This window comes from Cottoperca gobio, chromosome 17 (genome assembly GCF_900634415.1).
Source record: "Cottoperca gobio chromosome 17, fCotGob3.1, whole genome shotgun sequence".
Lineage (NCBI taxonomy): Eukaryota > Metazoa > Chordata > Actinopteri > Perciformes > Bovichtidae > Cottoperca > Cottoperca gobio.
Window position 1 is genome coordinate 3,422,540 of NC_041371.1, and position 22,157 is coordinate 3,444,696.

Below are 22,157 nucleotides of genomic sequence, written 5' to 3' on the forward strand. Positions count from 1 at the left end.
TAAGCGGTAGACAGTGGATGGATGTAGGGAGATACTTTATTACAGTATGATGTATAAACATCACTTTCTCTTTTAAAGATGATCTCTTTTGGCATATTTGTCTTTATTTTCAGAGCGTTAAGAGAGAAGCTATGAAATGCAACAAAGCATCCAACTTTGCAGTAACGTGCCATTCGCTGTCAGACCACTTGCGTTTCAGGATAATTGAAGCAGAAGAGACTTTTTGAAACCTGTTTGTTTGTATTGGTGAGATAAGTGTATGCCCCCCCCCCCCTTATACTACTTCTTTTACTTTCAAAGCTTCACAGCCGAACAGATTAAAGGAGACGCCATAAATAATGCAGACGCTAACAGCTGTGGAAACAATATCCATATAGAATATAGAAATATAGAAACATTAATATTTACTGTTTTGATGAATGTATTTGAGCATACATTAAAGTGTGGAGTTGGATATTCACGAGAGTGCTGAGGGACAATATAGTGAACAATAGCTTCTTCTACCATCATGAAGAGGGTGAAGAACATCATTTCAGTGAAGATTGAATGTATGTAAAGTCACGCTCATCCTCAACTCGTAAGAGATACAAGATACTTGTTATTTCTTTTTAAACAGATAATATGTTTACTGGCTTAAATACGAAAACTGGCATAAAGGAGCCATTACTGAAGAACTGTAGCGTAGCTTTAAAGAAACAGAACATACGTTTTTGTGTTTTTAGTTCAGCTGACGCCAGGGGCTGATAAAGCCAATTTGGTGTGCATTCTGGGAAATTAAAAGGAAGCTGAATGTGTTGTGTGTGGTATGTGTTGCTTTCACTGTTAACATCGGAGGTGAGAGCGTAAATTAGTTGTGAAATATGGAAATACTTCCAACAAAAGGCGGCCGGGGAGCGTTCGCTGTTCTTTGTATCTGTTGGTTATCACAACAACTGAATGAGTGTAATGAGTGTTTCTTGTCATTTGAAGCAGAATACATGTGTTATATATTAATTGGTGAGATGTTGACTCTCTCTGTGATTACTCAGTTGGAGTGATTTGTTGCTCTTAAATCCTCCATGCAAACTGAATTTCCCTGGAGGAGAATAAACAAACAGTTGGTTATTCAGATAAAACTAGAGCCACCAGTGTCCACGGTCTTTTCCACTGAGTGACATCTGTAGACAGTCCAACAAAGAAGAAGAGACTTACTGTAAGGACATCCGTACGTCTCCAGCCGGAGTCCGATCCTCCCGCTGGGGTTCCAGTCCAGAGGACTGAGGCGGAGGAAGCGAGCGATCGCCGGCTGCTGCAGTTTGTACTGAACCACACTGTCGGCATTACTGTTACCTGGAAAAGACTGAACGACACAACGAGGACTTGTTAAGTTTGTATTCAGAAATAATGTACAACATTAACTGCAGCTGTGCTCAAGTGAAATAAAAGGATATTGTGATTGCACTTTTGTTTTTCTGTGTGTTTGAAAAACCACTGACACGATTTTCGAATCCCAGGGTGGAGACACGCTTATAGACCTCTCCCATTGCCTTTCTAGTTAATTATAGGAATATGATTTAAATTCAAATTTAAACAAAGGCGCTGTTTACGATTCCTTAAATAAATGACAACATAATGAAACAATGAAATCCCCTCAGTCTACTGGAAACAATCAAAGACAGTGTCAGTTGTCATCCTTCTCAAAAATGCTTCCCTTTATTCTGTATGTGGCACTTACATCGGTTATTTGAAGCTGTTGTTCTGCACTTAATGATTTCACCTGTTTGAAGCTGATGTACCTGCAGGATTCTTGCTGTTTGGAGTTGTATTCTCATGATTGTTTGCACTTATCGTGTCGCTTTGGACAAAAGCGTCGGCTAAATGAACTGTAATGTCATGAAAAGAAACAAAAACTGAGAGAAACTTAGAAAGTACAAGGTCAACTTATCTTGACTTACTTAGCAGAACCAGAATTAGTAGTAATTAATAGAGTTTGACTTCATTTTGACTTTGGTATCATTATCATTTCTTTTTAACATGGCCAACTTTTACATTTTCATTTTTTCTTTAGAGTGTTTGGATAATAAATTGTTTTGGGCTAATGCGCTGTCATTTGTTGTATGCAAACTAGAGCTGTCAAGCGACTGAAAAAAATAATCTAATTAATTACAAGCTTTGTGATTGTGTTGTCGGAGCTCCGCGCGAGGTGCTGTCGGACCTCCGCGCGAGGTGCTGTCGGAGCAAAAGTCAGGGGCATCTAGGAGCGCGATTAATCTGCGTTAATATTATTGTCGCGTTATTTCTTCGGTGATTAATTAATCCAAATGAACGCGTTAAATCAAATCAAATCAAATTTATTTGTATAGCCCAATATCACAAATTATACATTTGTCTCAGTGTGCGTTAATTCAACAGCCCTAATGCAAACATCTCCATGCATGTTATATCCAATGTTTGCAGCAGCTTCCTAGTTCTGAAGCTCACACTGTGCCCGACAGGCAGCCCTGACCCCCTCCCTGAGAGACTTTGTGGTGTTATAGCAATGATCCATTATTCACATGGCCACAAGAGATCCTTGTCAAGAACAAATAAAACATAGGTCATTTTAAGGTGCTTGATTAAATGACCCAAGCTGTGTTTCTGTGTACGTGAGTTACTGTGAAAGACCAAGAAAGAAATATGTGGAGTGTATTGTTTCCTCAAAGTTGCGAGGCCTTCAACAAACAACACAGAGGAATATTTATTATTAGAAAACTCTCTTAGAAGAAAGTCAAAAGGCTCCTAGCGGTGGTGAACCTTCTCAGATGTGAAACATTTTTACTATATATACTAAATAATGTATCACCTGACGGCTGAAATGAGGGATTTATGGAAGCTCATTTCCGCCAGAGAATGAAAAAGAGAAAAGACTTTTGACCAGAGTGAGAAAGACACGATGAGAGACGAGGAGATACAGTCGCGTATCAAAGGGAAATGACAGAGGAACAACATGAAAGTGAAAGAGAGAAAGAGGGAGATAAGCAGCGGCGTCCGAAAATTATAAGAGGAAATAAAAGGGGGGAGGAAATTCGAGAAGAACCGGGAAAACTGAAATAGATCACCACCCTCATCGCCCGCCCTCCAGGCAGGAGGAGACAAGCCGATAAAGAGGAGAGAGACTATGAAGAAAAGATGGATTGCTTTATTTTTAAGCACCCACAGGCTTCTGAGAGAGAAGAGGACGGAGAGAAAGAGGAAACTGCATTTCCTCCTTGGTCTTCAGGCCTCAAAGCTAAAAGCCCAGCAGACGTTGATCCAACAGAGACTCAACTCTCTCCTCTGACAGACTCTGTAAGCTCGACTGACTAATGCACCGAAGTCGGGAAACACTTTGAGAAGTGAGTGGGATTGTGCTCAGTTTAGTGTCACATCAACATGTTTTGAAGCAGAGAAAAGTCCCTCTCTGCTCTCTCAGAGACGATCCTCAGTGCTGAGATTAGCTCCATGTGAGGAAATGACTACGGCTCTGCTCCACTGTGACACACGTGGTGTTACCCTGGATAAATGTCCATGCTCACAGTGTGTGGAAATATCACGTCCTTCCATGTTTGTTGTATAAGGATGTACAAACTGGGAAATGGGAAAGTGCTGGGGAACTATCGGCAGAACCAGCACAGATTTTGCGAATTTACGAAGTATTATAGATGAAATGATAACCAGGATGGCCGAGTGGTTAAGGCGTTGGACTTAAGATCCAATGGGCGAATGCCTTCGTGGGTTCAAACCCCACTCCTGGTATACAGATGCATATACTTTCCTCTGTACTGACTTATATTAACTCAAAATCTAATTATATCTGCATTGGTGTCTCAATAATGGCAGCGAGGGTGCTCAAGCACAACTCAAACAGTTTGTCTCTCTGTGTTGAGCTGCCCAATGGTCCAACACTTTCCAAATAACAGGAACATAACCAGGATGGCTGAATTTAAGGTGTTGGATCTGCCATTTGTTGTTTCACAGCCTTTCAGAAAACAGCATGGCATTTTATCATTCACTATTTAAAATATATAAGAGAACTAAGCAAGAAGATGTAATGGATGCATGACCTCGTGGATTACAAATCCCAATCCTTGTAGATATACTTCCTTGTGCGAAACACTTATTTCCCGAATTTCTGAAGTTTTCTGATCATGGTTAATAACCAGGAGGCTCAGCGGGAGCATGCAGGTGAACACGTGTTTAACGTTCTGTGCTGACAGGATTCATCGTTGTGTTTGCTTCCTACAGAAAACAAGATCAAAACGACTTCCTGTGGCTGCACACTGAACCGTGTACCGTCACCACAGTGGAGCAAATACAAGTCCAACACGACACTTGTGCGTTAGAGAAACAGTGAAGAGGATTGTTCTGTCTCTCAGGTGGTGGGAGGTGAGGCCTCGCTGCCTCTGCTGTCCGTCGGACTGATTTCTTCATTAACCAGCTCGACAGGGACCAGCTGAGCTTTTTCACTTTCATGGCTTTGTTGTGTTTCTGCCATGTTTTTACACTTTATCAATAATGAAAAAGTGCTATAATTACCTACTAATGCGAAAACTCTACTAGAGAAGTGTTGGCCACAAGAATAGTATATGTAAAAAGGGGGACGGTATAATAAACTTAACCTTCACCTTTCATTTATTGCCTTATTGTTATTTAATTTTATGTGCATTCTTTAAAAAACAAGAAATAACAATAAGGACTGAAATATTACTACGAATACTACAAAGAATGTCCATAATCTTTCCTATATACAATATATGTATGAGCAATATGATTATATTTCCTTTGAAACTTTAAAACATAATGTGTCACTTTGTATTTGATCTTTAATGTTTCAAACATTTGTACCTACAGCAGCAGCGACAGATGAAATCAACATGTTTACTCCCTCTTTAAAAGTCAAACAGAGAGTGAGAGAGAGACAAAGGAGACACAAAATAAATATATAAAACTAAATTGTGCCACTTGACTGCCTCCCCTGTCAACAAGTCTGCGGAGTCAGCAGAGCTTTAACGCTGTTTCATACATTATAAATGAAGAGATAAACTCATGATGACTCAGTCGATCTGCACAGGGTACTGCTCGACACTACATCACTTCATGTGAATTACACTAAATGTGATGATGTTTATTGATCCCTGAGGGGAATTGAGAGTCAATGGAAGATCACAGAATAAAAGTTTAACAATAAAAATTAAGTAATTGGTTTGAAGGGATGGAAATAAGTAATGCATATTTAATGTGGAGTTTACTCACCCCTATGCTGTCCTCCTGTCTGTACTGTTTCCAGTTGTGCCCCGTGTCGCTGAACATCAGCAGGTACGATGTCAGCCAATCAGAGCTGCCGTAGCGGCCTTGAGTCGCGACAGCGGTGATCTTGGTCCGCTCGCCCAGGTCGACCTCCAGCCACTGATACCTGTCTGAGGTGAGAGGAGACCAACCTCCAGCTCCTGCAGCGACAGAAGGACACAAAGCAGCACACATAAGGGATTTATTAGATTTCCAATTACCTGGAAGGAGATGAAATGATCTTCGGTCGACGCTGAAAAAGGAATTGAATTGCTTGACCTTTCATTCTGAACTAAAATCACACTTTTCTGTTTCCAAATGCAGAAAATTGATTGAACCACAGCGAAAACCTTAAAGCTATATAATGGGATATAAATCATACTTTAGGAACTTTCCAGATGAATTTAAATCACTTACACTTGCTGTGTGACCCACAGTGGCAGCAGGAATTAGTTGTTCTCATATCTATCTGAGAAACACATGCATAGTGTCTTTTCATTTGGGAAATGAAAACATGCAGTGCAATCAGCTTCTGATACTTCACTTGTTATAAATCAGGACAAAACATTTATAAAAAAGTGGTTTGGCAATGTCAAGAAATAAGATTTTCCAATATTGTGACAAACAATAAAGGACTAAAATGTTTTAACAAAGGAAGATTTAGCATAATGTAAATATATTGAGGTGACAAATTAAAGGAAACACCTGAAACATAACACATGTAGATGTTTCAATACAGGAAACTGAATTATGTGAATCGCATGCTTCAGCCTTCAAAGTCAGCAGATCCCAAACCAACGCTAAGAGACTGCGGAGCGACATGTTGCACGGTTGATGAGGGAATATCTTTCATAACATTCAGATTTCTTCCAGATCACTGAGTTGGTCTGAAAGTGGCTCATGACAAATAAAGCAGAACAAAGACTTCTGCACATAGAAGCTAATAAACTGTGGTGCCAAGCATTGGTTAGTTTTACAGTACCCCTGTTTGACAGTGTGTTTCCTCATATTACAGTAAATGTCATCAATACAGGGCTGTGTTGTGATTGGTTGCTCTGGGTCATCAGGTTGAGATGTTTTCCCACAGAAACAAAAACAAAGGGATTGATTAGAGTTGAATTATTGAAGCAATGTGCACTTTTTCAGTAACCTACCTTTCTTTGACGCAATATATTTAGTTACATTGCTTTAAGGCCACTTACTGATGCTCACTATACAACGCAGAATGTGCAGAATGTGTGTGCTGGTCGTCGGATTGTGTGAAACCGTGCACACTGCAGTGGGGGGTGTTCATCCAAGTCTGCTTGGACAGATAAACTGCGGATGGATCGAATGAGCTGCTGCGCAATTAACTGAATAAGTAGGTAGTGTGTGTGTGTGTGTGTGTGTGTGTGTGTGTGTGTGTGTGTGTGTGTGTGTGTGTGTGTGTGTGTGTGGATAGGAAAATACTTTGTCAGGCCAAAACGACAACTCCGAGATTAAACACCATATGGGCAGATTCTGAAGGAGGAGGCTGCAGACCAGCGTCCCACTGAGCACACACACACACACACACACACACACACACACACACACACACACACACACACACACACACACACACACACACACACACACACACACACACACACACACACACACACACCACACGCACACACACACACACACAGAGTGAGTATCAGAAAGCCTTACAAAGCACAAACAAAGTGGAAGCTGCTTAAATGCCACTTGGACTTGAAGAAAGATCTTTCAGTGCAGTCTTCCTTCCAACAACAGCAAGCAAATATTTTGTGCATCAGCTGCTGAAGGTCACAAGCCCGATATGTTATGTGTTAAAGGAATAGTTCACACATAAACTATATATTTGTATATACTGTATATATAGTACTCACCTCCCTGCGCTCTCTGTGGTCGCAGAAAAGGTATTTTATTGATAGCATTAAAATGAAAGCATTTTAACGGAGGCCGATCAAGAACAAGGGACATCAAGGGATGCATGTGCACAACACATTCCTTCATGTTAAGGACAATTGGATAATGCTGTACAGGAATTGGTGGTACACCTTCCAGACCAGAAGGTTGTGAGTTCAATATCAGGGCTGCCACCATCGTACCCCTGAGCAAGGTACTTAACCCCCAGTTGCTCCAGGGAGACTGTCCAGTACAATCCACTTAATGATTACAATCTCTTTGCCCTGCTCTGAGGTAAGAGACATGTGTGGAAGCTGTGTCTGTAACTGTATTTTTCTTCAAACTTTATATCCCATGGCCCCCAAATGTAATCAGTTACAATGAGGGAACGTGCAGTGGGAGCCATGATCTGTTCTCAGTGAGCATAACTGTGTGAGTGTGTCCAGTGTACTGACAAGAGCCACCAGTTGTATAGAGATGATAAGCCCAAGGAAAGTCATCAAGGATGTACAAACTGGGAAATGGGAAAGTGCTGGGGAACTATCGGCAGAACCAGCACAGATTTTGCGAATTTCTGAAGTATTATAGATGAAATGATAACCAGGATGGCCGAGTGGTTAAGGCGTTGGACTTAAGATCCAATGGGCGAATGCCTTCGTGGGTTCAAACCCCACTCCTGGTATACAGATGTATATACTTTCCTCTGTACTGACTCCAAATATAATTATATCTGCATTGGTGTCTCAATAATGGCAGCGAGGGTGCTCACGCACAACTCAAACAGTTTGTCTCTCTGTGTTGAGCTGTCCAATGGTCCAACACTTTCCAAATAACAGGAACATAACCAGGATGGGCTGAAGGTTAAGGTGTTGGATCTGCCATTTGTTGTTTCACAGCCTTTCAGAAAACAGCATGGCATTTTATCATTCACTATTTAAAATATATAAGAGAACTAAGCAAGAAGATGTAATGGATGCATGACCTCGTGGATTACAAATCCCAATCCTTGTAGATATACTTCCTTGTGCGAAACACTTATTTCCCGAATTTCTGAAGTTTTCTGGTGAAGGTTAATAACCAGGATGGCCGAGTGGTTAAGGCGTTGGACTTAAGATCCAATGGGTGAATGCCCTCGTGGGTTCAAACCCCACTCCTGGTATTGTATTTGTGTTCATTTCACTTAGTGACTGAAATTTGATTATTAAAAAGGACATGTCATGTTTCTGCCACGGCTTCAAACTGACATTGACTCTCTTACTCCATTCACAACTGCAAGTTTGGTCAAATTACATTACAATCTCTTTGTCCTGCAGTTTTCCACAGGAAACATGCAGAGGAACGGATAACAGATTCACAGGTTCTTCACCTCTACAGGAAACGGATGGACTTCTGTTGACTTTTTGATCATGTTGCTTGAATGTTGCATGAATAACATCTGAGTGTCAATGCAGTTCAGTAGCCCTATAACAAAACTGATGGTCAAGTCTATTAAATGCATTGCTGCTTCTATGATGTAGTAGTCATTGCACTTGGGGTTGCACTGCTATAAAGTCTTTGCACAGACAGTTCCACAGATGTAACACCCTGCTCTGAGGTAAGAGACATGTGTGGAAGCTGTGTCTGTAACTCTACTTTCAAACTTTATATCCCATGGCCCCCAAATGTAATCAGTTACAATGAGGGAACGTGCAGTGGGAGCCATGATCTGTTCTCAGTGAGCATAACTGTGTGAGTGTGTCCAGTGTACTGACAAGAGCCACCAGTTGTATAGAGATGATAAGCCCAAGGAAAGTCATCAAGGATGTACAAACTGGGAAATGGGAAAGTGCTGGGGAACTATCGGCAGAACCAGCACAGATTTTGCGAATTTATGAAGTATTATAGATGAAAAGATAACCAGGATGGCCGAGTGGTTAAGGCGTTGGACTTAAGATCCAATGGGCGAATGCCTTCGTGGGTTCAAACCCCACTCCTGGTATACAGATGTATATACTTTCCTTTGTACTGACTCCAAATGTAATTATATCTAGCATTGGTGTCTCAATAATGGCAGCGAGGGTGCGCACGCACAACTCAAACAGTTTGTCTCTCTGTGTTGAGCTGCCCAATGGTCCAACACTTTCCAAATAACAGGAACATAACCAGGATGGCTGAATTGAAGGTGTTGGATTTAAGATCCAATGTGCTAGTGTTCATGTGGTTTCAAATGAGACCAAGGTGTGCACTGATCGCCTCTAAGCTATTGAATATCGCTATCTGCCATTTGTTGTTTCACAGCCTTTCAGAAAACAGCATGGCATTTTATCATTCACTATTTAAAATATATAAGAGAACTAAGCAAGAAGATGTAATGGATGCATGACCTCGTGGATTACAAATCCCAATCCTTGTATGTATACTTCCTTGTGCGAAACACTTATTTCCCGAATTTCTGAAGTTTTCTGGTGAAGGTTAATAACCAGGATGGCCGAGTGGTTAAGGCGTTGGACTTAAGATCCAATGGGTGAATGCCCTCGTGGGTTCAAACCCCACTCCTGGTATTGTATTTGTCTTTGTGTTAATTACACTTGCTCCTGAAATATTGACTATTAAAAAGAACATGTCATGTTTCTGACACATAAACATTTGAAGGCTCGCAGCACCATAATAAAACACAGAACAATCATCAGTGTGAGACAGCTTCACACTGTTCAAACTAACATTGTGTGTTAAACTGGCATTATTTGCATTGGTTTGTTCGATTATTGACTTCCACAGTCATTGTTTGCCATGAGATCAGATAAAATGACGGCTCAGACGCAAAGATGTCCGATTTTGTTAAATGACTGTTGGCCTCGACTCCTCTCTCATCGTGTCTTTCCATGCCTCCTCTCCTTGCATCTTAGTCCCGTCCACGGGAGATGCGAGGAGAGGAGGCAAGGAAAGTTATCAAGGATGTTAAACAGGGAAATGGGAAAGTGCTGGGTAACTATTGGCCGAACGAGCAAACCAGGATGACTGAGTGGATTAAGATCCAATGGGTTCGACCCCCACTCCTGGAATCAATAACCATATAGGAGAGGTATAATCATAGTCACATGCATCTTGAGGAGCAGACAGAAATCATAACAGCTGTAACAAAATAATGATAGATGATGATGCTGTGCCCCACTGTCATGTGTGATTGACGCTGTTTTAAAATGACGGCTCAGAGGCAAGAATGTCACATTTTGTTAAATGACTGTTGGACTCGACTCCTCTCTCATCGTGTCTCTTCCTCGCATCGCATCTCCTGTGCACGGGACTCAGACGCGAGGAGAGGAGGCAAGGAAAGTCATCAAGGATGTAAAAACTGAAAAATATAAAAGCACTTGGTAACTATTGGCTGAACGAGCACCTCTACTCAAAAAATAAATAAATAGTTCACAGTGAAACAAGAAACAAAGACTTGAATTTGTCCATTTTTCAATGGAAGTGAATGGGATACAGAGCGAATATTTGTAACCAAACATGTTTCCCTAAACCCTTAAATCACCATCGATGGATTGAGTGGAATAATAAGCAATGATGGCCGAGTGGTTAAGGCGTTGGACTTATTGGACACAACGGGCAAATGCTCCCACTCCTGGTATCAATAACTTCTTTGCTTAACCAGTAACACCACATAGAACAGAGGTGCGTCGCAGCTCCCTCTGCCACACAAACATGCAGAATGATTCATTGTCTACTTGAAATAGTCATATGAAAAAGCATGTCTAAATGTGCTGCCACATTTGTTGTGTCACAGCCTTTCAGAAAACAGCATGGCATTTTATCATTCACTATAAAATAACCAAGAGAACTAACCAAGAAGATGTAATGGATCCATGACCTTGAGGATCAAAAATCCAGAATTTATGAAGTGATCTGTGTTACATGATAACCAGGATGGCCGAGTGGTTAAGGCGTTGGACTTAAGATTCAATGGGCGTATACCTTCGTGGGTTCAAACCCCACTCCTGGTATCACATATGTACAGTGTATTTTGTGTCTGAATATTGTGCACCAAGATAAACCTCATACAAACAGCATCATTTAATCATCTTCGACTGACACAGTTTAACTTTCTAGAAATTGCCACTTTGTGATTATAGTACGGTCCATCTGAGAGCTTCACTTATGTGTGGATCTAATACTAGTTATATACGTTTATATATATATATATATATATTACAGAATATATTCTCACCCTGAGTGTCATGCACATTCAAAAGGGCAACAGAACTTCCACGGGTTTTGTTGCCTCTGAACAATGTGTGGTGGCAGGACAGAGGAGAAAAGCTCAGCAGTGAGAAAGAATTGGTGTCGGTCTGGCTGCTGGTGGAGCCTGATCTTTAAAGAGCTAAATGGCAAAGCTAATAAGCTCTTGACTAACAGACGTGTCCAGTGGCAGCAGACACTCTGACCTTTACTCATGAAGATTCAACTGGGGAAGAAAAGAGAAAAAGATCGGAGGGAATCTCAGAGACAGAGAGGTGTTACAGACATTTACTGTGTCCACTCTGACAGTATAACGGATACTAATGTAATTGAGGTGAACTGATGGCTGATGGCCTGAACACTTTCTGTCACGGCTGCCACTTTAAGTCAAAAAGACCTCCATGGTTTCTCAGCCCCAGTGTCTGTAAAGGCACCCTGGACCATCCATTGAGAAAAGTAAAGAGTAATGGAGGTCAGGAGTGTGACATCGCTGCTTTGACGGCCAAACAGAGGATCAGGGAATGATGACACAGTGGAAATGTGGAGCGCCCTGGTAGCCGGGTGGTTACAGCCATGTAATATAACTGCAAAGATAATGTGTTTTCAGAATTAGCTGGCTGAACGTGAACGTAATCTTTGTCTAAGGTTAATTGTGACATCATATGAGGTGCAGCCTGACTGCTGATGGATGGAACTAAACAAATGAATGTTTCATCATCTCTAATGTACTGATATTCCATCACACAGCTGCAGAGGGACAGACAGGTTGAGAGAAAGACGGAGAAAGGGAAAGGGACAGTGAGGCAGAAAGGAACTGAGGAGGCAGACGGGAAGTAGGGCAGACAGACAGGCAGCTTAAAGCGATACAAAGGCAGTTGGAAAGGCATGTTACAGACAGACTGTTATAAGTGCCAGGACCAGAGTTAGAGCTGTTCATTTGCATGAGAATAAATAGTCAGGAGGGTAATTTCAGCAGCCAGATAACATGTCAGTCTGACAGAGAGTCCAGCAGGAAGCTAATGGGCTCAATGCAGCACTGACAGAAGCAGCAGTCTGGAAAACACTGCAGGTTCTTTGCAGGTGGAGCAGGAGAGATTTGCATTTTTCTAAATGCCACACTGAAATAAGGGCACTTCAAGAAAGTAATTTCTGAATGAAAATAGAGCTAAGTTAAAGTTACCCTTTAAGACAGATTGCTGCACTAGAATTACAAAAAATACACATACAACCTGCATTAACTTAATATGTCCACAACAAGCTGTAAACAAAACATTGACATATTACCACTTACATATCAAACTCTCCTTTTGGCTCTGTTTTGGTCTCCACCAACACCTGACGCAAGTATTTGTCTCTTAAGCTGCAAAATCCTCCACGAAGTCCACCAGCTGATCGTCTGCTGTTTGGTGCTGGGAGCGCTACGTAACTTTATCACAGCTTTTAAACAGCTGCACCAGACGAGGGCAGTGAGAGTGGACCTTAACTGTAAAGCCGGAACACCAAAACAATGAGCTGAAAGGCACTAAAACGCTCCACAGCGTCAGGCGATAATTTTCACAACGAGACTGTTTCTAAGGTTGAGAACAAACTTTAAATCTCAACATGGACGAGAAGTCTTTAAATATCTACAAACCTGTGACCACTGGACAAACTTAATAGAAACGATACGATCGAAAGCTACTAAGGAACATCAAGTGAAAGAGCCTTTGAGATGAGATTATTACTGCTAAGTGTTCAGGAGGGTGAATTTGGGTGATTTACTGTATTTATTTTTGATTGGAGTCTTGGTACCAGAACAGAACAACTAAAGAAACATTGCATTCAGAGCGTGTCATCTATCAATCAGAAGAAAATTGGCGGTTCGATCCCCGGCTCCTCCAGTCCGCAAGTCAAAGTGTCCTTGGGTGAAATACTGAGCTCTAAATTGCTCCTGAAGGCTTGTGTGTGTGTGTGTGTGTGTGTGAATGAGCATTACTGTTGGTGGTGAGTTAACAGTTGAACTTTTGGAAGGTGATTTGTGTGGCACAATAATAATTTTCATGTCCATTTCAGCATAATTGCAGTGGTGTCACTGATAACTGTCAGCGTTGCCGACTGAAAAAAGAAAGGTTTAAACATGAAGACTGCTATTAAAATTTGGCAGGAAGATAAAGCTGGCTAAATTAGTTAGTTCCAATGAAAATGTAAATGTGACGGCAGACGGAGCGTAACAAATTATTACAGCGGAGAACAGACAGAGCAGAAGATGGACAGAGACATATTTAGATTAGGCAGAGAGGAGGTGGAGAAAGGAAGAGGAGAGACAGAAAGGGAAGGAAAAAGGAAAGAAACATTGACAAGAAGAAGGTGAAAAGCAAGAGAGAAATGAAAGATGATAAGGGGAAATAGTTCATTCATCCTCAGGTTTCTGGTAAAAGGCCATTTATCTCCAATCAATAGACTATCAGGGCTTTTTATCCAACCCTGGTGTCAGACCCAGAGATATCAAGCCTCCACTGTGATCAGCTACATCAGGTCAAAGTCTGCAGCACAATGTCAGGTCCTCCGGTCTCACTGCAGAGAGAAACTGCTGCTGGCTTTTATAAAGTGTGACATGAGGTTGTTGTTTACCTTTGAAACATGTTTACTACTCGTTAACACTTTGATCCTGACTGAAATATCTCAATTACTATGGGATTGATTGCTATCAAATTTTGTGGAAACATTTGTGTTCCCCTCGGGATGAATTGTAATAGCTTTGGTGATCCTCGGACTTTTCATTTAGCTCCATCATCAGGTCAAAATGTGTCCAATTTGTTGGTTTATTATCGAATACCTGCAAAAAACTAAAGACATCAGCCTCTGATGTGCTTAGCGTTTAATGCTAATTAGCAAATGTGAGCATGCTGTTAAGATAATCTAATGAACAATGTCTTATTTATTAAGTTTGCAATGTATGACCTATGTAGCCCTGAGTATGACCCATGCCATATGTGCATAATTTGACATGACTGATATGGACTCCATGCTGTAATGAAGTTAAGGGAACCCTTTAATGATCAGGAGGAAGTGACCTTCACATCTGTTTTAGATTATGTTGGTGTCATGATCATATGTGCTTCAATGTATGCTTGGGAGACCAGGTCCGTGTGTTCATTAAGAACTCAAATATAAGGGCTAGAGTCTCTTTGTGAGTTGGGACACTACGCGGTTGTGCTTGGAAGCCGGTAGTGTCATTATTATTGTTTTTTGTACAACGAAATAATAATTAATCAACTATATCTGTGTCTGTGCTTATTGATTCCTTTCTGTTTCATACCACAATGTGGTGAGCGATAAATAATGAGCATTATGAAAAATCAGCTTTTAGCATCGTCATTGTGAGCATGTTAGCATTTAGCTCAAAGACCTGCTGTGCCTAAGTAAAGCCTCACACAGCTGTGGTGCTATGATCTATTGGTACATCTCTGGAAACTACATATGCAGGTAAACATGACCTGTTATAGATTCCATCTGCAAGGCTGACTGTCTAATTAAATCTCTTGTAAAGATTGCTGTGTAAGTGGAATTCCAAAACTGATAATCTCTGTTCATTTAGTGGGTAAATGAATTGAGAACAAAGCTGCTCCTCAGAGAACAACTGGAAGAGGCAGAGTGTTAGCAGCAGCAGCAGGAGATGGTAATGAGATGGAGATGTTCATTTATTCATTAATTTCCTCGGCAAGCAAGCTGGAATCACTCTCCGGGATCCTGCACCATGAATGTTGCTGAGGAGGAAATGTGACACACGCCGCTTTTCCTTATCTAGGCGCTACATGCTCGGGATAGATTAGGAAAATACATGAATGTTGTGAAGTTGTTGGTTAAGCCATTTTATTTGCTGTCGAAGCAAAACTGGTATCTCCTGCTGCTACAGTCATACTGTATATCACCAAACTGTTGTCCATTACATTCTAAGAGTTCTTTTGCAGGGATGTACGAGTTGATCTTTTTAAAATTTATTTTAGGCTTCAGCATATAAAGCCTTACCTTGCAACAATCTGAGGACGAGAGGAGCAACCTCAACTGTCCAACCTCGTCTTACTGTTTACTCGAGACACACAGAGTATCCAGACTGTGCTGAAAAGTATAAGACACACACTGGACATAACTGGCCACACATGCTTTAGTTTCTTTGTCAAAAGGACAAAGTTTGTCAATGTATTGTAAGTTTCTAGCGGCCATTGTGCTAAAAAGAATTACAAAAATGGTCACAGGTCACAGTTTTCACCAGCAGATGATCACATATCTTCGCCTGTCTCTTGTAACAGTTCTCAAAAGACCAGGAAATGTCAGCAACATGACAGAAGACTTGGCTTTAGTGTCAGCAAAGGGCAACAATGAAAATGATCTCTTCCAGTGTTCAGTGCATGACCTTAAGTATCAGTGCGACCTTCACTTCTTCCTACCCTCGGCTGTCTTGGAGGGGAACCAGACTTGCACTTTAAAGAAATAATGTATCTTTAAATGTATTTCAGTGTGCTGGATACTGTTACAGGTAGAACCACAGCAGACCTGATCTGTTACCAGTCAGATCAGCCGACTGGCAGAGGCAGTTTGCTTGGAGGCTCGACCATCAAACAAACTGATGACTGAGAAGTTCTGCAGGCTCTGTTTGCTTTAGTTTCCCAGGTGCTGAGAATCATTCAGATCCAGATTAAACCCATCTCACCCTCCCAGCTGATTCTGGGCTTTGATGTGGGGATAAAGCAGTTCCCTGCAGAAAGCCCCACAACAAACCATGATCTTCATTTAGTCAAAGCCTCACATCAGATTCCAGCGCAGGACTCCCTGCTGGGGTTTTATGTTGGGTGAACAAACATTCACGTTTATCCTTGTGGAGAAAACCTTCAATACAAACAGCAACTATAGAGAGTAAAGAGAGTTAGAGAGTCTCTAAGAAGTCTTTTGGATTCTGTCTTTGTGAATGCATTAAAAACTTTTCTTTCTTTGTTGCGTTCTGTGTCCTGACAAACAAAACAAAGTCTCTTCCCCACTGAGCTCGACTGCAGCAGAGCAGCTTGTCGGGAACAGAGGAGAGATTTGATCCTCGTTATTGTCTGTTAACCTCCTAACGGTTTAGAAAAACAAGGCAGTATAAACATTATTCCCGAATACACAACAATGACAAGAAATAATATGATCTAAGCCTAATTAGGTGCTTATTTATTCAGTCTGTCTTACCGTCTCTCCTGTTGAGTTTGGCGAAGCCCGGCGCGTGACTGCTGGACAGCTGGGACGAGCTTCTGAAGGACGATGGCGGCAGGTTGGACACCAGCGCGCTGTCACACACTTCTGTCAACCAATCACAAAGCAGAAGGAAAGCTCACTTAGTTATGTTTCTAAAATAATTCGATATACTTAATCTAAAAGTCTTGTGAAGTATTTTCTCTGTCATAAAGAGCTCAGGACAGTTTGTCACATACTCCAAATAACAAAATACCTGATGCTGTGACCAGAAATATTCAAGTCAAGGAGCATCATGAAGAATGTTTCGGTACAAAAGCTTGTCGTACTGACTGTGTAGTGCTGCAGGAGAGAAACTAAAGCCTTCATTGTTAATCACATTCACACTCTTGAGCTTCCAGAAGAGTCAAACTGAAGGCAAAGAACAAATGAAGTGTTTTAACTTGAAACATGTTTAATTAAAGATTGGCCTTAAAACAAGCTACCTTAAATATTTCTACATTTTCACACATTTCACAGCAGCATCCATTTTATCTTTCCACAGACAAAACGAAGGTGTTCAGAGGAGCAGAGACGGTTGAACAGAAGTACCTGAAGTATCCTGAGTGATTCAGCAATAACAGGTTCAGAAAAGCACCTGAAAGTAACGGCGGGAGCATCACGGGGCGGGAGCATCACGGGGCGGGAGCATCACGGGGCGGGAGCATCACGGGGCGGGAGCATCACGGGGCGGGAGCTTCACATTTGTCAGTAGTTAAGGAGAAGTGGAGTTTTATCCCTGAGCTGAAGTGTAAACAGGACTTTGACTTCACGCTGGAGCCTCTCAGTAGTTCACAACAGCAGGTTAATACACGAGCACAAACGTTTTAATGGGGAAAATCGTAAAAGTGTCCGAACTCTTCTTCAGAGTTACAAACACAGCGGCGTGGTTCAGAGAGCAGAACATGCTGAGGATATGATCAAATCAGACGCAGCTGGAGATTATTATTACTCTCCATGTCTGCAAAGAGTTGTTACAAACAGAAGGACGGGATCACTGATGCTGAGAGGTGAGAATAATCAGCACTAAAGAAATACGGCGGCGCTTTCAATTTACCATCAATCAGCATTTATCTGCTGTGATTTTAACATGATTCATAAAACAGTGTAATACACCAAGAAGAAAATGCCTTTAAATGAAAAGCTAAAGGGTTTCGCAGCTTGGTTCCTGTCGAGTGTGTGAGTGTGAGCACACGAGTGGCAGACCGGAGTCTAATCATGGAGAGGCAGGTTTTATGTTCCCCAGGTGGAAACAGGTCTTTCAGATGTGATGGCACCATATTAGATGAATGAAGCGTGTAATAATGTGGATGAATGAATGTGGTAATCATGTCGTGTTGTAAAGATGAATGGCGTCCCGACTGGCTCGTTACAGGCTGGATCCTGATGGAGACTAATCAGTGTTGTCAGAAGACTCTTGACTCTTTGCTGGTTTATGATCGGCTGCAATAATAAACGTTATATATTATACATGAAGAAATCCTTCATGTCAATTGAGCTCGTTTTAATTGACTTCTATAATTTAATGCAAGAGTTTTCTTTCAGATTGAAGCACTGGGGAAGTTTCACTGCAGCGTTTTCTTCCTTTTGATGAAACTGCACGGATCGTATACGTGACAGTAAAAGACACACGGTAGAAAAGAGTGTTTGTCTTGAGGAACGAGGAGAAACACACGCAGAGTTTCAGCTCAATAAATATTCACAGCTTTCCTCTGGAGCTCCAAACTGTAAGCTGAAGCCAAACTAGCGCCGCCGCCGTCTGAAGCCTCTCTGTTAATGGATGTTGTTCTCCACCGCTGAGATAAGAGCCAATTACTGTGACTCACGCTGCCGTCCGATCCCGGCCCACAACTCCAACAACAATGCTTTAGCTTCAATTACTCTGTTACATTAGTGTACTTCATCTCAACAGCACAAGGTCTTCATCGGCCTCTCCGTATCCACCAGCCTGATGACTCCACTGTTTAAAACAGGAATAACGCTGCATTTAAAGCTGAATCTTAAATAAGACAGATGTCACAACCACATTAGATACTTTTCTAGTTGAACTGTGACACTATGGTGGGTCCTTCTTTCTTGGCACTTGCACAACATCCGTTCAATTGTGAAGAAATTATGAATGTTTAAATTCTACAGGGTCATAGTCAGAGTCATCCTGAACATTTACATTGGACATTTCAGTAGTCATTATATGACATGGTGGTGAAATGATCTGCTATTAACTGAGTCTGAAGTCAATTTAGGAAACTTTGTTACAGCAGTTATCATTAAGAATCCTGATGTACAGTCATATTAGGCAGACTGAGCTTCACAGTTATATTTCTAGCATTAGCAACAGAGTGCTTTTCAGCCTCATACATATTTAATTCCACTATTTGAAATGCGCTGTAGCTCCTCAGCAGCCATCAGAAGGCCTCCAGCTCTGTGGTCCTCTGTGGTCCTCCTGATAGTCTTCATCCCGAGGCTTTGACCCGACTGACACGTGTTGCTGTGGGTGGTGGGGGAGCCCTCAGCGTGAAAAGTAGGTGAATTACAGTCGTCTGAAGAGGTGAAATGAGAGGGACGGCTCTCCAAAGCCAAGTGCTGTAATCCCCGAGGAGATAATGTGTGGTGAGAGCACAGCCTCGCCGAGGTACCACTCAACAGAGTGAGAGAGAGCGGAGCAGTTGGAAAACATCGCGTCGCTTTTCCTCGGCTGAGCTCTGGCATTTAAGAGCCGACGTCTCTGACATTGTGACCAGTGGAGCACAAACGCAGACGGCTCAGAGGAACATTGAGCTAAATGTTGAATACCTGCTGCACTCTGCAGCCACTGAACCTCGACACTGACCCCGGCCGTGTTGGACAGAGAGCTTCCCTGAATGTTAACCCACAGCACCTTCACCCTCGGCACAATTAAAAAACACACGCCTCAACGTCTAATCGAGGGTAAAAAACGTTTTCCTCTGACATTTATATTGTAGGCATCCAGACTCACAGCAGAATAAACCACAATCAATGTCAAGGAGCTACATTTATGAAAAGAATGTCATTCTGGGAATAGATGATATTTCAATTTATAAAAGTAGGAGACTCTGCTGTGTTACCTCCACTGAATTTCAAAATAATAGCGTTAACTGATCTGATACTTGCTCGTAAAAAAGAGTTTCAGCCTCAGGCGAAACAATAAAAGAAGGGAAGTTGCACAAAAGTCGATGACGAAGGGCAAGAAGCCACTATGTTGACATTTGAGTGATGGGAAATGTCTTTTCATTTCAATCAAATATCCTCCTGGACACCCATCGCTCACCCTCTGGCCAATCCATTCCCCATTACTTTGGGAAGTTTATCATTTTGCAGAAATGACAAATGTGAGTTTGACAGCAGTAAAAAGTCTCAAATGATTCTTTAAAAATCTCTGAGGCCTTCACTCAACACTGACATGGCAGAAGCAGAGAGGGAGGCCGCAGCTCATTCACCTGCATTGTCCACTTCTTTACAGTTTTGCTGAATAACAAAGTGCCCATATGACAAAGCAGGAGACCCTGAATACCGATGAGCTCCATCCATCACCTCAGCACACAGCAGTGAACAGAAGGTCCCGCACTTCAGAGCTCTATAAGCCCCACAAACCCAGAGTTCAGTGCTTCTCAGTGTGAGCCGAGCCCACTTGTTTAGCCATTCAGAGCATGAAGCGGTAAGCAGGATAATGAGGCTCCGGTGATGCTTGTTTTTGCTCAGGAGCACTAACAATCTTCCTCCAGCGGAAAACGTCAATGTTCATTTTACTAATCCGCACAACTTCTACCTCCAGGTTTGACCTGAAGGGGTTGAAGCCTGCTCCACCTTGGATATATGCAAACAAAGAGAGTAACAGAATATAGCGAGATACTTTGCATCTCCAACTCATGTTTGGTAAAAGTGTTTCTAGAGTTGTCCCCAAAAAAGAACTACAAGATCCATTACTCATCAAGACAAATGCTTCTGCCTCTTGGTAATGATTTCAAAGTTAAGCATTTCTAATAAGGTGTCATCCTCTGCAGCAGGGGGGTCAAACTCACGTTAGTTCAGGGGCCACATGCAGCACAATGTGATCTCAGTGGGCCGGAGCAGTAACATCACAGCATGATAACCTGTAAATAACAACAACTCCACATGTTTCCTTCGTTTTAGTGCAAAAAAGTACAAATACATTCTGAAAATGTTCAAATGTTATCTTTTTACTAAACATTATGAACAACCTGAGATTTCTTAAGAAGAAAAGTTGCAATTTCAACAATATTATCAGTTAATCATTTACACATGTGTGTTACAACTTACTGATCACAGTGTGTCTACAAAGACACAACACATGTAGTCACAGGTATCTGGAACAGTATTTTACTTTATGATCAAAACAACTAATGTTTACACTTTGCAAAGTCATCCCGCGGGCCGGTTTTGGCCCCCGGGCCGCATGTTTGACACCCCTGCTCTACACCCCTGCTCTACACAGTTACAGACGATTCCCATAGAAAAGCTTTGTGATGCAGCTCTTTCAGAAATGGACAAATTTGCCAAACCGGAGCAACTTGCTAGCCGAATGGTAACAGCGCTGCTTCGATTCAGGCTGGGGACTTCTGCTGCTTCTGTGTCCCGTCTGCCTATTCACTGTCAACTGCCCAATAAAGGTGAAAAAGAAACATTAGCCAAACCAAGTGGTTGGTCCTCAGTCTTTTTCTCTTGTCAAACCAAAACACACTGTTTAAGAAGCAGCATAGATTTCTCCTTTGTGTCTCTTGTCCAGTGAGTAACAAACAGTTGTCAGGGTGCTCGTTCTAGCTTGTTCTGTTAACAGTCATTTGATTGTTACAGTGGTACATGCAGATTGGTAGCATTATTGTTATATTGACATTCATATTGCCTAAAACCACACACTGTGGCTTTACTTCATGCAGTCTAATAGTTGCATTTATCTGAATCGTTGGCATAAAACATATGTTTATAGCTGTAGTTAAGTAAATATGATATATATATGTAATATAAGGACTTTTAAACATACATTATGGGGAATATAGATGATATATAGAACTAGTTATCTGCTGCTCTTTCTCTCGACAGGCACCGCCTCCAAACGGAGCAGCTCAGCGCTTCTAACTTCTCACTGCTAACAAACTACAGAAATATTTTGTTTCCTCGTCTCCTTGCTGTCAAACACACTCGTGCATAATGTTCCTTCTGGCCTTCGACCTTTATCCAGCTAAACAATACCAGATAATTATGTACAGCACAATCTGCAAGAATACAGCCCACACACAGATCCATGCAAACAGCTGAGCACACGCCACTCTGCAGCAAGCTACCGCTGCTTTTGAGAGGATGACACGGTCCTCGTCACACTGAGCAGCGATGTGGCTGGCTGTGTGGGAGACACACATCAACCAGATGAAGTGATCAAAAACACACATTTAAAATCTCTTCATCTTTAAACTGCGGGGTTTAACGCACGTCAATTCAGATAAGAGAGTTGAAATAAGACGTGC

The 22,157-nt window shown here is 41.7% G+C and overlaps 1 protein-coding gene and 6 non-coding genes across 7 annotated transcripts in view; 6 read left to right on the plus strand and 1 right to left on the minus strand.

Annotated features, from left to right (window-relative positions):
- LOC115022299 (contactin-associated protein-like 4) overlaps window positions 1-22,157 on the minus strand; it is a 77,658-nt gene that overhangs the window by 39,976 nt on the left and 15,525 nt on the right. Inside the window, exons 2-4 of the mRNA XM_029453269.1 lie at window positions 16,615-16,725; window positions 5,251-5,444; window positions 1,192-1,339 (exon numbers count right to left, since the gene is read on the minus strand). Coding sequence (XP_029309129.1) covers window positions 1,192-1,339; window positions 5,251-5,444; window positions 16,615-16,725 — 453 coding nt within the window. The remainder of the gene's footprint in view (window positions 1-1,191; window positions 1,340-5,250; window positions 5,445-16,614; window positions 16,726-22,157) is intronic.
- Window positions 3,671-3,753, plus strand: trnal-uaa (transfer RNA leucine (anticodon UAA)). The gene has a single exon. It is a non-coding gene; the product is annotated as a tRNA-Leu (tRNA).
- Window positions 7,794-7,876, plus strand: trnal-uaa (transfer RNA leucine (anticodon UAA)). The gene has a single exon. It is a non-coding gene; the product is annotated as a tRNA-Leu (tRNA).
- Window positions 8,271-8,353, plus strand: trnal-uaa (transfer RNA leucine (anticodon UAA)). The gene has a single exon. It is a non-coding gene; the product is annotated as a tRNA-Leu (tRNA).
- Window positions 9,090-9,172, plus strand: trnal-uaa (transfer RNA leucine (anticodon UAA)). Its single transcript has one exon. It is a non-coding gene; the product is annotated as a tRNA-Leu (tRNA).
- On the plus strand, window positions 9,652-9,734 carry trnal-uaa (transfer RNA leucine (anticodon UAA)). Its single transcript has one exon. It is a non-coding gene; the product is annotated as a tRNA-Leu (tRNA).
- Window positions 11,095-11,177, plus strand: trnal-uaa (transfer RNA leucine (anticodon UAA)). Its single transcript has one exon. It is a non-coding gene; the product is annotated as a tRNA-Leu (tRNA).